Raw genomic sequence first — 15,453 nt, forward strand, 5'->3', positions numbered from 1 at the left:
CGGGTCACTGAGATGGAGGCTGCAGCATCTGCTCACTGCAGAACAACTCAACCCCCCAGAACAAGACTGGGATTTTAAGGGTTTCAGATATTTCTTTTTTCTATGATATGGTGGTGCTGGTGTTGATGCCAGTGCTGTCTGATATGATATTAAATCATTTTAGCAACTGTAAAATCATTGTCTCCTTTTGCATCTTATGGCCCACAGAAACTAAGAGTTTTGGGGTATTTAGTGAACCCACAAATCAAATTAATTTCCAAATGAAATTCTTGTTCCTGGTGTTGGAAAACCAGGCTGTGCTGTTTATTAAATGTGAGTTTAAATGAGTTTAGAGGAGCTGATCCAGGATCGTTGACTTCCTCTCTCCTTTGATCGTCATCACTGCTGGGAAACCCCCAGCCAACAGTCAAATGTTGCTGAATTTGGTTTTCCACTCTACCAGCAGGTACCAAGCTTCATTTGAAGGTTCTATTCTAAAAATCTGCTTGGATAGAAGAATAACGATTGGTGTTTCCTGTCTTGAACACATACAGTATATGATGTGATAAAGCAGTCTATGTAATATTGCACTGACAAAGAGAAGGTTTGCATGGCCACCTGCAAAAGAATGACATGCAAATCAGCGAAGCGCTCCATAATTCTGTGGTTTAGGGTTGGGGGTTTGATTCCCACTGGGGTCACTCATGCTACAAATGAGTACACTTTGTACTGTGAGGCACTTCGGATAGGAACATCCACCAAACGGCATACAGTGATATCTTTTCATCCTATTAGATTCTCCTAAGAATCTCCAGATAGCAACAATACTGTTGATACAGCGATCTGAAGGCAAAACCTGTTGGTGGTCTACAGTTTCACTCCTTCAAGCTTCAAGCTCCAGGTCTCAATTGATTTTTATATAATTTCTATTGGGAGAGATTATGTTTGATTTCATTATACTACCCCTACTACTAATTTAATTTACAGTGTGGTGGACAGACATCCCAAATGTGTGAATATAGTGTCTTTCTCACCTGCACAGGTCACTTTTGTTGCAGTAATTATAGAAATTGAGCCTAAATCTTAATGCTTAGGCAACACTTTTCTCAACATTCAGGCCAGTAAATACCTTGAATTGAACTGAAAGTAATTTGTATGTTCAGTTCTCGCTTTCATGTTTCTTTGGACACAATTTAGAAGATTCAGAGCTTTCAATAGCAGGGAATGGTTAAGAAATGATTGCAGTTCATTTTAAGACTGATATGGATCGCTTTTTGTTGCTTTAACATCACCCATCTGCATTCCCCCTCCCTATTGCTCATTTATCTTTTTTTGTTGATTTTAGATCCAGATGTGCCTCAAAGAAATAACATTATTTCAGAGTTTCATTGCAAATTGTTTTTACAGACTCATACTGAGTATATATTAGTAATAGTATCATTTGTTGCTTAGGGGAAAATACGCGGTTTATCGTTTTTCTACTGTCGTCATGCAACAGGCCATTCTGTAGAGAAGGCAAAGTAATTTCTATTTAACACAAAGAAGTAGTGCTGGACGTCCCTCCTGGATGCTGAAGGGTTTCATTACAACATGGTACATAACTATTTTTAGAAGAAAATAAACATTGCCCCCCTTGCCTTCCAGCTGAACTTTGTAAAAAAAAACAACCAAAAAAACGATATTTCAAATCCCTAACTCAATTGATCAATAATATTGAAGATTTTAGCCTCAAAATCTTAGTGTTTGAAAGGGAAAATCGCTGATATTTCTTCCAAAATAGTTTGGTTATTTAGGCTTTCAACTTGCTGTGTCACTGTCATATTTCTGCTGACTCTTCGAGAAATCCCGTCTGGCAAACAGTGACTAAGGCCGGCGTGACTGCATTACCAGGGATCATCGGGTGTGTGAGTGTCAGTGTGTGTGTATTGTGCGAGGGCCTGAATAGCCCCCAGCCTCCGTCTGTGCGCACCGTCCAGGCCGGGGGGGGAACAATGCTCCCGTCGCAGGAGGACAGATTGGGTGGCAGCTGCTTTGTTGAAGGACAGCAAGCCAGACACACTTCTTCTCCTCCACCCCCCATCCCCTCCCCACACACACACACACTCTCTCGCTCTCTTCTTTTGTGCCTCTTTTGTTGTCGGAGGACTAAATTATTCCAGTTCTCTTGTGGCATTCATGGAGGCGAACAGTGGAGCGGCAGCTTGGATGCCGGGGTCGGGTCATAAAAGGGCCCCGGCTTTCCGGTGCTGCGACAACACATCCAACACACTCTTACTTACAACTGTCCTGCTAAAGCAGTAGCACATATACACTGTTATGTCCTCAAAAACCACGGCTCGCTAGGAAAGAGGACACAACACACACTGCCAGTCATTAGTCTGGACCCACCTGATTGAATGTTCTATGTTCTTCATTCTCTTAAAGCCACTTTGATCTAAAGGCTTCTGCTTAAATGCTTGACATGTGTTTCTTAGACAAATATAAATAGTGAAGTTGATCCTATGTATGAATTTCTTTCCAAAGCCTTTGCCTTTCCATCAAGGCAAAGAATCTAAAATATAAGATAGTTTGGATTTAACACGTTTTTGGTCACTACATAATTGTGTTATTTCATAGTTTTGATGAAATTTTAAAATGAGCAGAAATCATTATTTTTTTTTACAAAAATCACAAAAGTATTCAAAGTAAAAATACAGTAAAATACAACAAGAGTCGCCAGGTCCAGAAAAACAGCTGTGTCCCCTTAAACCACCAAAACCACAGAGTAAACTAAACTAATAAACAAAGCTGCGAAAACTGGACGATTCCCTACCAAGGTTATTATCGTTAAGGAAAACGAATGAAATAACGAAAACTAGGTGTGAAAAAACATTTTCGTTAACTGAAATAAAAATAAAAATGAGGCTTTACAAAAAAACGATAACTGACAGAAACTGTATTGTGTTTACAAAACGAACTAAAATAAACTAAAATTACAGAGAAAATGTCTTTAGTTTTCGTCTTTGTCAATTTATTTCATACATAAGCCTAGTATTTTGGGTGGATATGAAATCTATCTTCCAATTTTTTTTTTTCAGTTTTTTTTTTTTTTAACCTTTTTTTGCCTGTTTTCAGTGCTATTTAATCTACAGAATCAGGCACTGTGTGAGCAGATTTGGAGTTTTAATTTAAAATTTGCTCCCGTTTTCCATCTCAGCGTTTACTATTTCTTTTCCGCAGCTGCAGTGTGTCGCCATGTTGGAATAACATTACATGTCGGCTAACATTAGGCTAATTAACCATCCAGACAGCAGAGAAACAGAAGTGTAGATGCTACCGCTTTGTGTAGAGCAGCGTAACAGGCAGCCAATCAGGAGCCTGTTTGATACTGAGCCATTTGATTGGCTCACGGTCAGAGAAAATGTACAGTTGCCAGTAGGGACAAAGTTTGAGATCAGGGAAAGACCAAAGCTAACCAAAGCTTTCAAATGTTATCGTCTCTAAAAGTGACCTTATTGATTACATTTGTAGGCAGGTGGTTATTTCCCGAGCCTGCATGCTTTCACAGATATTGCACACGAACACATTCACATATTCTGCAGAAATAGAGATTTGTTTGTGGTGTAAAGTAGGCCGAGCAAGTCGACAGCCACTCTGTCCACGTCAGGACAGAAATTGATCCGTTTCATGATATAATTGAGCGTTGGGAGGCTCTTCCTTTGTTCATGGCCTTTTCTGAAGATGCTTATTGAGGGAAATGTCCAGTAGAAACAACCAGAAGAATGACCTCGCATTGTTCATGTTTCACTTAATCTGCAACACAATGAACAAAAGCCCCGACGTTCCACTTAGGCACTATTATGCATCAAACAAACAAGAGTGAACTAGATCCAGGGATAAAGAACCTTTAAGTCGAGGGAAGCCTTTGTAAAGTAGAGATGTTTCAGATGTGTGTGTGTGTGTGTGTGTGTGTCCTTGATACAGTGGAAAGGGATGTGGGAGAAAAGGAACACATGTCCTTTTTTTTTTTGTTTTTAAAGAGGTCACTAAGCAGTTCCCCATCACAACAGGTCCTTCTTTGTTTCAGTCAGTCCAGGGAGGTCCCACAGTCCCACAGTCCCACACTGAGAGGTAAAAGGGCTTTCAGGACCTTTAGGGGTTCTTCATAGAACGCCTTCATAAAGAGTTCACCTCTATCATAGGGGGTTTATTTGATGAACTCTTCAGTGATATTTATCTCTTGTGAAGGACCCTTTGAAGAACACTGAAGAGTATGGAAAGAGATTACTGCCAGCAGACTGTGACTTGCGTGAATTTGAATTTGTCATGCTCATACCAAACTGTTGAATTTAAAAATTGGATTGAACCGTTGATTTTTAAAAATGATTTGTTGAATTACTTAAACATTTAACAGGATTTTTATTAACATTAACTACAATTTCAAATGTAGTTTTCTCCCTCAATTTGAGTTTTATCCTTTCTGAGCTCTCTGATGTACTAGGTTTTCGATGAGTGAAAGTACAGAAAAGAGACAGACAAAAACTTCTACTACTACTGAAACTACTACTACTAATAAAAGGAATACTAGTATCAGTAATTTGTTTTTGAATGACAAATTCAAATTCATGCAATTCAAATACAAAATGCCTGCTGGCCTTTATCTCTTTCTACAAACCTTAGTTTTTGGAGTGTAGAGTGAAGTTACTCTCATGTTCAATAATTTTGGGTAAATTTTCCATTTTCCCCACTAATAGTTGAGATTATGAAAGACGATAGGTGACCTAATCCTTTGATCATTTGATTTCAAATTAGTGATTGATCTGAAGCTACAGGAACAATTCCTGGAAATATAATCATCTGTCTTCACCTCAGCTCCTGCAAGCCTACGCCCAAAAAACCCTCCCTGAATACAAGGTGAGAGTTGCTGTATTAGCTTGGCACTTCCAATAATCTGCGTGTTGAAAGGTCCAATACTTGAACATACAGACTTGGTGTAATTATATGCGTGTCAGAGTGTCAGGTGGTTTGGCATCGTTTGGCCATTTGTTTCAGAGAGATTGTTTCTTGGCTGAGGAGTTTGACATTTTGCCTGAAGTCTGATTGATGCTTCTCTGACAGTTGAGCTCACTGCTAACATGCAAATCAGTGGAAGTGGGAAGGGAGGTTACAGTTTTCAACTTGCCCTCACAGTCTGTCAGAGCCTGCTGTGTTCCAAGTATGGATCTGAGAAGGTTGTCTCAGTTTAGTTTCTCTTTCTCTCCATCTCACTATCCTCTGCTGTCACGTTCCATCTCCCAGTGTAAGATTTTGACTTATGTTTTCAGTAAATATTTCTGTCAGGGCGCTGTGGCTCTGACCCTTGACCTCCTCACTGTTGGTAGCTTATGATATTGGCGGTCGAGGAATCTTTTTCTGCTGTTGCACTCACTGTAAACTGCTCTGCTCTTAAAAAGTAAAATGATGCAGTTTTGTGTTTCACTTCTCCCCTGCAGCAGGAGAGGAGGGGTAAACTTAATGCGTCCAGTTAGCTGCGAGTAGTCAGACAAGTTTTTTAAGCACTCTGTCAAGTTGGCGTGTCAGAGTGAGGCTTCATCCATAATTGAGGAAGAGGCTGACACCTCGTCTCGCTCAGCAGGTCAGTTAGAAGACGCTGCTGCTAAAGAGCCAGTTGGACAGTCAATAAACCAACATATTGTAGGATGAAGTTATAAAAGGAAACTTGTATATGTAAAACAGTATAGAAACAAAATATAGTAGAGTATTGCCAAATGTTATTTTGTCTCTTGTCTCTCAATGTCTCTAGTGGTGCGTAGATTCAAAAAGACTAATAACTTTGCAAAAAATGCGATGCACACTCACATACGCAGTTTGTGAGTGTGCAAGGATTTTTGCAAGAATAAACAGAGACAAGGTATGTGGGTGTGGATCTCAGTTTTTGCAAATATGTAAGAAATAGTTGCATATAAACAGTATATACAGTAGCCTTAGTCCAATATACTAACCTGTGGACAAGTATTGTAAGTGTACAAGAACATTTTGTTAGTAAAAATCTACCTTATGTGTTTTCAAGGGTGTAACCACACAATGTACTGTAGCCTAAACTAAAACAATGTGAGAGGTTAATACACTGGAATAGACTGTGGTAAAGTGAAATGTTAAAGTGATAAACCTCCAGCATGTAGTTTGGAACCCACATTTTAAACACATAATCATCAGCCTCGGCTCCTGCACCTGCCAACTCAAATTCAACTCAACTTTTATGGCAGCCAGTGATTTATTGTGTCTGGATATTAAGTATCACAACCTCTAGACATGACTTGTCCCTGCAAACTCATAAATCATAACTCAAATCAAACCGCACGCCTTCCACTTCGATCGGCGTTCGAGAATTTAACCCGTCACTTCTGGTCTCCCCCTCTCCCTCCAGCTTCCCTCCCAGGATCGGTCAGCCAGCTGTCAGTCATCAGCGGTAACGGTGGGGTCGGTCCGGTGCGCGGGGCGGTCACGGCGGGCGCGGGGCTGGATGTGTGAGACGGCTTCATGGGCCTGAAGGACCATCTGGAGGATGGGACAGGCCGCACCCTCAGCCTGGGGCTGGACTTGGACTACCTCCACGTGGAAGGCGCTGAGCGGCCGGCCGGGCTGAGCGGCACCGCTGGCTCCGGGCCGGCCGGGGAGGAGGGGGCCGGAGCCCAGGGGAGCGGCAGCAGGAAGAGCAGCTCCAGCAGCTCCAGCAGCAGCAGCAGTTGCAGTAACTGTTCTGAAGAGAGCGCCATCTCCGACAGCGAAGATGAACGGGTCCAGGCTAACCCCCGCCCCCCTTGCCGAGAGCCCTCCCCGGTCAGTCAGCCACCCAGCCGGACCCCTGCGGACCCCCCGCCCCCCGCCGACCCCCTCACTGACTACCGCACCAAGCTGGAGTTCGCTCTGAAGCTGGGCTACAGCGAGGACCTGGTGCTGCTGGTGCTGCAGAAGCTGGGCCCGGACGCGCTCATCAACGACATCCTGGGAGAGCTGGTCAAACTGGGAACCAAGACGGAGATGGAGCAGCTGGGAGGAGGAGGAGGAGGCTCCGCTGTGTCCCAGTCTCCCTCCTACTCCTCTCTGTCCTCGTCTTCTCTGTCCTCCTCTTCGGCCCGCTCCTCCTCCTCCTCCTCCTCCCTGGACTCCTGCCGGCTGCTGTGTCCGTCCCAGCTGCTGGAGGACAAGGAGAACCTGCGGCCGGTTGTGGTGGACGGCAGCAACGTGGCCATGAGGTAACTGAGGAAACTCCTGTGACACATGTAGCCACGGCAGAAGGGACATAGCCAAAACGGAAGTGTAGGCCAAAGACTTCCTGTGGTTGACTAGTGGCTAAGTGGCTAAGTGGCTAACATAATTTTCCACCAATCGCAAAATAGTCTGTCTTCTGCAACTAAACAAAGCAACACATGGAGTTGAGATTCACCTTTCTCTCACTACGCAGCATAAGCTTTTACACAATTTGTACGTTTCTGTTATTTTAGAGCATTCAAGCTTTCAGAAAAGACTTTGTTTATAATGATGGAGAACTACAACGCAGAATGAACCACCTGTTGATAGCAGCCGGTCCTCCTGAGTAGGGAACTGCTGACATTTTTTCATTGTAGCCTGTGAAGCTGCAGCTAGCCAGCTAGCTAGCGTAGCTTGTTCCCTCTGCCGGAGATGGAACATTCCAGTTAGCCAAAAGCCTGCTGGGTAGTGTAGTTCGGTAACTTTGACGTTCATGTAAATAATACCGAATGGATTTTTGTTAAATTAAGCCAAACAAGATGTGTTGATGCTGACATACCGATATTTCAAAATCAAAGCCATATGCTTTTTAGATTGCTGATATGAAGTAGCTCCCATACACCGACAGAGGGAAAAGTCGACCAGAGAGTTGATGGAAATGACTTTGGCTCCCTATATTTTACATATTTTACATAAAAGTTGCATTGAAACAAGAATTATCCAATGGAAACTTAGAATAAATGACAAAAGCCATAAACAGAATTTAGAAAACTGACATTTTGTTTTTTTTCCCCTTGCAGTCATGGAAATAAGGAAGTGTTTTCCTGTCAAGGTATCCAGCTGGCTGTTGATTGGTTCCTGGAGCGAGGTCACCGTGACATCACTGTTTTTGTGCCCGCCTGGAGGAAGGAGCAGTCGCGACCTGATGCTCTCATCACAGGTAACAGCCAGCAGTCAGCTGTTAAACTCCATCCCAGCAGAGATGGACAGGGGTTTGTTTGTTTGTCTTTTAGCAGGATTTCTCAAAAGGTTATCAATGGATTTGCACAAAACTTTGAGGACAGGAAGAACTGATTAACTTAACATCAAACTTTGTGGCCAATCAACAGACAGAAGAAGAGGCAAACTCTCCATTATTGGTCCAATTAAACAACATGGAGGCACTGGGGAGCTCATTAACTGTTTAGACAGAACCAACCTGCTGATTTTTCCAAAATTTGGTCCAGTGGTAGTAGGGCAGCACTAAAGGAAAGTGAACAAATAATGAGCTGATTGGTGATGTGGTGCTGTGATAATTGACTAAAATGCACTAAAAGTGGCTAGAGTTTGAACATGCAGATCTCTTGTCCCATTCAGGTCCAATCATGAAAGTGTGAAACAAGTTGGCAATGGAACATTTTATTATTAACTTTTGGTGAAAATCCAACATGTGGAACTGACATCTTGACAATTGCATAGTGTTGCTGGAGGTATGAGCTCTACTGAAGGCCTTTTAGTTCATCAAGCGTTGTTGCTGTTTTTGCATACTGCGTTACACAACTGACCTGCGGCTCAACACACTGAGGTGTGTCTGAAATGGATCCAACACTAAAACATACCCGTGTCTACCATGGGAACTTCTGCTGAAACAAGCAATGCTCCAATATCAGTGGAGGGAGGCAAAACAAAAGGTAAAAAGGTCACTGCCATGGGAATGATAAATGAGTTTAATGAGGGGTTTCCTCATGCTCAGACACGTCTCTCATCATACCACATCACCATCATCAGGTTAGGAATCTCATGATCACACAGGATGTTTTTTTTGGACGCAGCATGCTTCAGCTGTAGCCGCGCCATGGCCCTTGAAACACGTTCTGTGTAGGCGGAGCTCTTGGACGAGATGATCAAACTGTCGGTGCTTTGCTCTGCTGGCAGGACGTCACGTACCTTCATCCTCTGTTTCACAACTCATTCTCTTTGATATCAAGCAGAGGCATCACTAACTTTCTCTGGTCCAACAACATTGTCCACTTTGGTACTTCATGACAACGTTAATTAACGCTAATTAGATAGCTTGCAAGTTGTCAAACTTTGTGTTGCATATCAAGGAAATTGATGTAACACTTCTTGCGTCCTTTGACTTCTTGCTCTCTCTGTTACCAGCGACACTCACAGCTGAGCTTTGCCTTTGAACAGGAAGGAAAAGCTCTTATCTGATCACAGATATCTGATCACTTAGTACTGCTGACAATTCCTTCTTGAATGTAGATCCAAATTTGTATTTTTGCAAAACAAAAACTCTAAAGTCTCCTAACCAATTAGTCACCAGACCATTCTCTGTAACTTCTCAAAGTGCTGAAAAGACAGCAAAACTAATTCCTCTCACAGATGGAGCAAAAGTGCAGCAGCAGTTCGGCAAACATGCAATAAAAAGTGTTACTGCTACAATGGCGGCATCAGTATCTTGGCGCCTGTGGGATTTTATAATGCGATTCTTACTTCTAAGTCGCAGTCTCCTCACTTGTCTCTTGCTCTTTCTCTTCCTCCAGACCAGGAGATCCTGCGGCGACTGGAGAAAGAGAAGATCCTGGTCTTCACTCCGTCTCGCCGTGTGCAGGGACGCCGCGTGGTTTGCTACGACGACCGCTTCATCGTCAAACTGGCCTACGAGTCGGACGGCATCATCGTCTCCAACGACAACTACCGTGACCTGGCCAATGAGAAGCCGGAGTGGAAGAAATTCATCGATGAGCGTCTGCTGATGTACTCTTTCGTCAACGACAAGTAAGGAAATCACACCAACACTGCGTTTAGCCACGGAAGAGTTGATTTAAGGATAAGGATGCACATTTATGCACTAGGGGAAACTAGGGGAAAATACTTAATAGAGTTTCTCTGTAAAGAATAGGGAAAACAATAAATATTGCACATTCCTTTGGGAAGCCCATAATAGAGAAATGATCATTCTAAATAATTAAAATGGTAAGATTTTGGCCTTTGGACATTTAGGCTTTTTTTCATCTTTCATGAAGTGGAAAATGTGTTGTAGACCAAAGAAGCTATTTTATCTTTGATGTTATGCATTATCCATTAAAATATACTTTTTAAGACTTTTTTCAAGGGAGAGTCTTACAATATTCAACATGAACACTGGAGGCCAAGGCAGTGTTCCTCCTCTATCTGGAAAATGCATCATTGGTTTTGCAGGGAAATTTGCAAAGCATTGTCTAAGTTAAAGCATCAACATTCAGAGTAAACATCACAGTCCGTGTAGGGGATTCCTGATGTAACCGAGGACTGATCAGAGGGTTTCACTTCCTCTTTGCCGATCTTTTGATCTTCATTGCTGATCTTTTGATCTTCATTGCTGATCTTTTGATCTTCATTGCTTCTCTCTACTGAATTATATCTCCTCTCATCTACTCGCTCCAATTACTGTAAAAAGAAAAAAACATGCTATCTCATTCTAATTTAAGCTTACTGTTGCTGTTAAGAGTTATTGTAGGAAACCTGTAGTTTTGTCATCTGTTTGCACTCTGATGAGCCCTTAAAAATGTTCTTCAAGCCCTCTTGGAATTAATGAAATTTTCGATCTATTAACTGTGTGTTTAGGTTCATGCCTCCAGATGACCCGCTGGGCCGCCATGGACCCAGTCTGGAGAACTTCCTGAGGAAGAGGCCCATCATTCCTGAACACAGGAAGCAGCCGTGTCCTTATGGTAACAAACGACACTTATCTGCCTTCTATTTTTGTCAGTGGAACACCTCAAGTCCTTGAAAAAACAGTATCAGTTTTGATCCAGCTGTGACTGTTGTTTGGGTAGTTCAGTGTAGCTTGCACTAGCAAGATGTGTCAGCAGATCACATGGTGAACACTCATCAATGTATTGAAACTGATATATAATTAGAAAGTACTGGTATCAGTGATGAGATGGGTTGCATCATTACCTTGCTATCTTTTTTTGTCTTAAGAAAATAACTGTGAGTTTCAACTGCTTTACTTACTTTACTACATTTATTTCTCTGGTTTATCTTTCCAAATGATCGTATATCATGTCACACAAAATCTTTGCTCTTACTCTATTCCACTGTTTCCTTGCTAGAGAGGATGAGTTTGTGCTACTGCAGTAAGATGAAAACAAATATGATTAAGGAAGAACAAATACTGTCCACAAGCTAAGAGGCTATTAAAATTGCCCATTCTGGCACATTCATGAGAAACTCTCTCCCCTGTTTTCTCCCATTAGGGAAAAAGTGCACCTATGGCCACAAGTGTAAGTTTTACCACCCAGAGAGGGGCACCCAGCCGCAGCGTGCCGTGGCTGATGAGCTGCGAGCCAGCGCCAAAACTTCATCAGCAGCTTCCAAAAGCCTGCTGGAAGACGCCCTGATGGTGAAGGGCCACAGCTTGCCTATTGGCCAACCGGAAGGTGCAGCAGAAGCCGAGCCTTGGCGAGGCCCTCCAAAGAAACAGCCGAACCCCAGCCCTCGCAGCTACTCCTTCAACGACCTCCTGGAGGACAGACTCGGGGTCCGGACCAAAGCGGAGGCCCGCCGGGGAAGCAGCAGCAGCAGCAGCAGCTGCAGCAGCAGCATCCTGGGGCTTCCTGCTCCAGGCGGGCCGCCCTCATCAGGAGGCCAGGACAGATGGGACCACCCTGGGGGAGGGAGCTCCAGGGCCACTGGAGCCTCAGGAACAAGCCTGGCTGAAAGTTACCCCACATGTGAGTCCCCTAAGCTGGGCTACAGCTCCCTGATGAGGGCTTACTCCAGCCTCAGCCTGGTGGTGCCACAGAGTCCGGAGCGGTTCTTCCCAGCCGACCTGCGAGCCGGGTCGCTGCCGTCGGATTGCAGCAGCGAGGGCAGCGTCAGCTCTGACTCTTTCTCCCCCGACCCGCTGTTGGACGATGGCCTCAAGTGCCACCATCACCACCACCACCCGCACCACCACCACCACTGCCCCAGCCGGTACCCCCACCCTGCCAGCCACGTGTCCCCCAGTCTGGGCCAACACACTCCTCATGGTTATTCCCTGCCCCAACCACGGAGACTCTCTGCTTTTGGCTTGGAAGACCCTCCGTCCTCCCACCCCTCTCACCCCTCCCACCCCTTCAAGCCCCCTTCATCCTACCTGCCACCCCACCTTCAACATCCCTCGCTGGGTAGTTGCCCTGGGGAATACCCCTCCCCTCCAGTACCTCCACCCCAGACCTCCACTCCTCACCCCCACTCTCAGAGCTCCCCTCTGGGCCGCAATCTGCTGGGCTCCCCCTGGCAGGATAGCGGACTCCAGGACTCCCGGGTGTACGAAGGGTCACCACTTCATTCCCGGAGGAGCTATTCTGGGCTAAACCAACAGCAACAGCATCTGATGAGCTGGGACCCCCACTACCAGCAGTCCCCCCAGCCTCGCTACGAGCCTTTTCCCTTCCAGAGCCCTCCGGAGGTCCGCGAGAAGTCCTGGCCCTCGCCGTGGAGTAGACAAGCTCATTCCTCACCCGTCGGCCATTCCGCATCCCGTCTACCACCGCCTCCTCTGCCGTCCCTCCCGTCCCTCACCACCCACAACAACCACCACCCACCGCCCGCCCCCAAGCACCAGGAGCCGCCCGCCTTGGGTCGATACCAGGACCTGAGGGAGAAGGTGTTTGTTAACCTGTGTGGCATCTTCCCTCCGGATTTGGTGAGGGTGGTGATGGCCAGGAACCCTCATGTGATGGATGCTCAGCAGCTCGCGGCGGCCATTTTGATGGAGAAGTCGCAGCATGGCTACTGATTACAGTCAGTGGGTGAAGCTAGGGTTATCAGCTGACCTGGGCTCACTTTTGCAGGTTTCCCCCTTGCAATTATAATAATAATTAAAGTCAAGCTGGACCTCCAAAGTCCAAAAAGCACAAGACATGAAACTCCTTAAGCTGTTGATGGACTGCTTATAGCCCTCTTAGCTATTACGACTGGATATGAACAGTTTAATACCAAGAGCAGAGGTGCTGTAATGGCATTTTCATTCCAGGGAAGATGTCTCATTAATTTTAATGATATTTTTGTAGAGGAAAATCCCAAAGCTGCCATATTTTTCTATGAATGTGCCTGCTCCTTCAGCACTTAAGATCAGGATAGTCTGTCCATGGTAGGCTGTGGTTAAATGTGCATGTTTGGGTCGTTTTGGGGGAGAAAACGCCCATGTGCTTTAGGGAGGCTTTATCTGTGTTTCAAGGGTGACTGTGTTGTTGTTCATCTTTATTTAATTTATTTGGTACATTTTAAGTTATTTTCCATAGTTTAAAAAAAATATTCTGTTGCGGCACTTTTTTTATTATTGTTGTGTTTTCTCCTTAGCTTTGTTTTAATTTTCGGCAATCATATCAGGGTACGAGGATAGCTCGAATTTGTACTTTCGGTTTGAGTGAAATACCTCAGTTTTTCCAGTTACTGAGATGACAAGACGGGGTAAGATCGGTGATTCCAAAACCGTATTCAGTCAATCATGAAATTTCACTGCCACATTTCAAATACATTCCTACCATCCGTATATCGTGCTTGAATTAGCTCAACGGACGGGTCTAGGGTTTTTTTTTTCTACAAACAGGTGGCAGATTGGTTGCTGTGGTGAGATTTGATGGATTTCCCCTGAAGGGAAGTGAAACGCAGGCGGCAACCACAAATAAAGATCTCAGAAACTCCACTCGAAAACCCCACACCGTTGTTCACTTCCTCTGCTTGGTTAGCCCCGTCAGCTGACTTCACAGTTTGTGAGGTTTCAGTACTGATATAATTTTATTATTATTTTTTCATCTGTCCTCAAACCACCATATTAGCCATTTTTAAATCATATCAAGATGGCTGTTGAGGGCATGGTCATCAGAAAAGTGCAGGTGGACTGAAGATGGTCAATATAATTTTTTTGTTTTTTAAATTTAAACCTATGTGTTAATTTATTACTGTCATTTTTTGTGATGTGTGTGAATGTCTGTGATGTTTATATTGGAACAGGGGGTCTCCTTGGTCGGGTGTCACCATTAGAGAGGGTTTAGCAGCCTTGGACAGGGTATTTCTGAACTCTTTTATTGAATACACTGAGTAGTTAGACAGGCATGAATTGGGGAAACACCTTCTATAAAAGGGAAATCTTCCTATATGTTACCAGACACTTAATATTATGGGCACTAGTTGACAGCGGTGGTAGCACCAGCAGACTAAAGTTTTAGTTCTACAAACATTTCTTGACAGCAGAGCTGCTCTGGAGGCAGAAATAATCTGATTGGTCGAGATAAACCTCAGTGGGCGGAGCCAAAGACCCATCGTTTTCTGGTTAAATATTACTAAAAAATATAAATGGCAATGACTTCTTTTTTACATATTTTCAATTGACGAGCCAAACAACCCCAGTTTTTCAGAACGCAAGTTAGCTAGGAAGGAACTCTGGTCAAATTATTTTTAAAAATATACATGCTAAAGACTTTCTTTCATTAATTCATGACCATGGCATTCATTATCTTGGTCAGCAGCTAGCTAACTATCTTACCCAGATAGCTATATGCTAGTATGGCTAGTTTGAACTTGGAAGGTTACCTAGCTAACTAGCTAACCTAGATAACTTAATAAGTATGGTAAATTGTATTTTCAGTTAGTAGCAGAGTGCTAGGCTTCATAATATTAGCTTCCTCCTCTCTTACCTCGTCTTTTTAACTGAGCTTCAGTCTAATGTTACCGAGCCAGAAAACTGTGGTTCTTTGGCTCTGCCCACTGAGGTTTAACTCAACCAATCAGATTATTTCTGCCTCTGAGAAACACTTATAGAACTAAAACTGCAGTCTGCCTCGCACCAACTCTAGTGGCCAGAGGACACCTCTCTTTGTTGATACAAATTGTATCATATTAACTTAAACAAGATCATTGTTTTATATGAGAATATTTATACAAAAAAGTATTTTTGAGTATATGTGGCAAACTCTGTCACATTCGGTACCGTTAGCCTATAATATATTTATATGAGGGGGCATTTTTATTTTTTTTCAAGTTCTGGAGAGAGAGCATCAAATGCATTTTTTTAACCACTGGATTACAGTGGTTGAAAAGCGAAAATTGAAACAGCTAATGTTATTGTTTGTATTGTCGTTGAACTGAAAGTGTGTTAAAGTGCATGGTGCTGTGTAGCTCAGTGGGCGGAGCAAGGCACTAACCCTGCCAGGGTTAGGGGTTCGATTCCCACTTGGGCCTGCCATGCTAAAAATATATGCACATGTGGTACTGTAGGTATCCACC

General features: G+C 43.8%; 1 protein-coding gene and 1 non-coding gene across 2 annotated transcripts; both read left to right on the forward strand.

Annotated features, from left to right (window-relative positions):
• Window positions 1-536: 536 nt before the first annotated feature.
• Window positions 537-642, forward strand: LOC139649468 (U6 spliceosomal RNA). Its single transcript, XR_011695611.1, has one exon. It is a non-coding gene; the product is annotated as a U6 spliceosomal RNA (small nuclear RNA).
• A 5,856-nt stretch (window positions 643-6,498) lies between these two features.
• On the forward strand, window positions 6,499-12,964 carry LOC139649466 (probable ribonuclease ZC3H12C). The gene is made up of 5 exons (XM_071525877.1): window positions 6,499-7,214; window positions 8,010-8,149; window positions 9,738-9,972; window positions 10,801-10,907; window positions 11,436-12,964. The coding sequence occupies exons 1-5, from the start codon at window positions 6,499-6,501 to the stop codon at window positions 12,962-12,964; spliced, it is 2,727 nt and encodes a 908-aa protein (XP_071381978.1).
• The last annotated feature ends 2,489 nt before the right edge of the window (window positions 12,965-15,453 follow it).

This window comes from Centroberyx affinis, unplaced genomic scaffold (assembly GCF_046629955.1).
Source record: "Centroberyx affinis isolate AG114_WGS23_722 - 3 ecotype Tasmania unplaced genomic scaffold, CSIRO-AGI_Caff_v1 ptg001348l_1, whole genome shotgun sequence".
NCBI lineage: Eukaryota > Metazoa > Chordata > Actinopteri > Beryciformes > Berycidae > Centroberyx > Centroberyx affinis.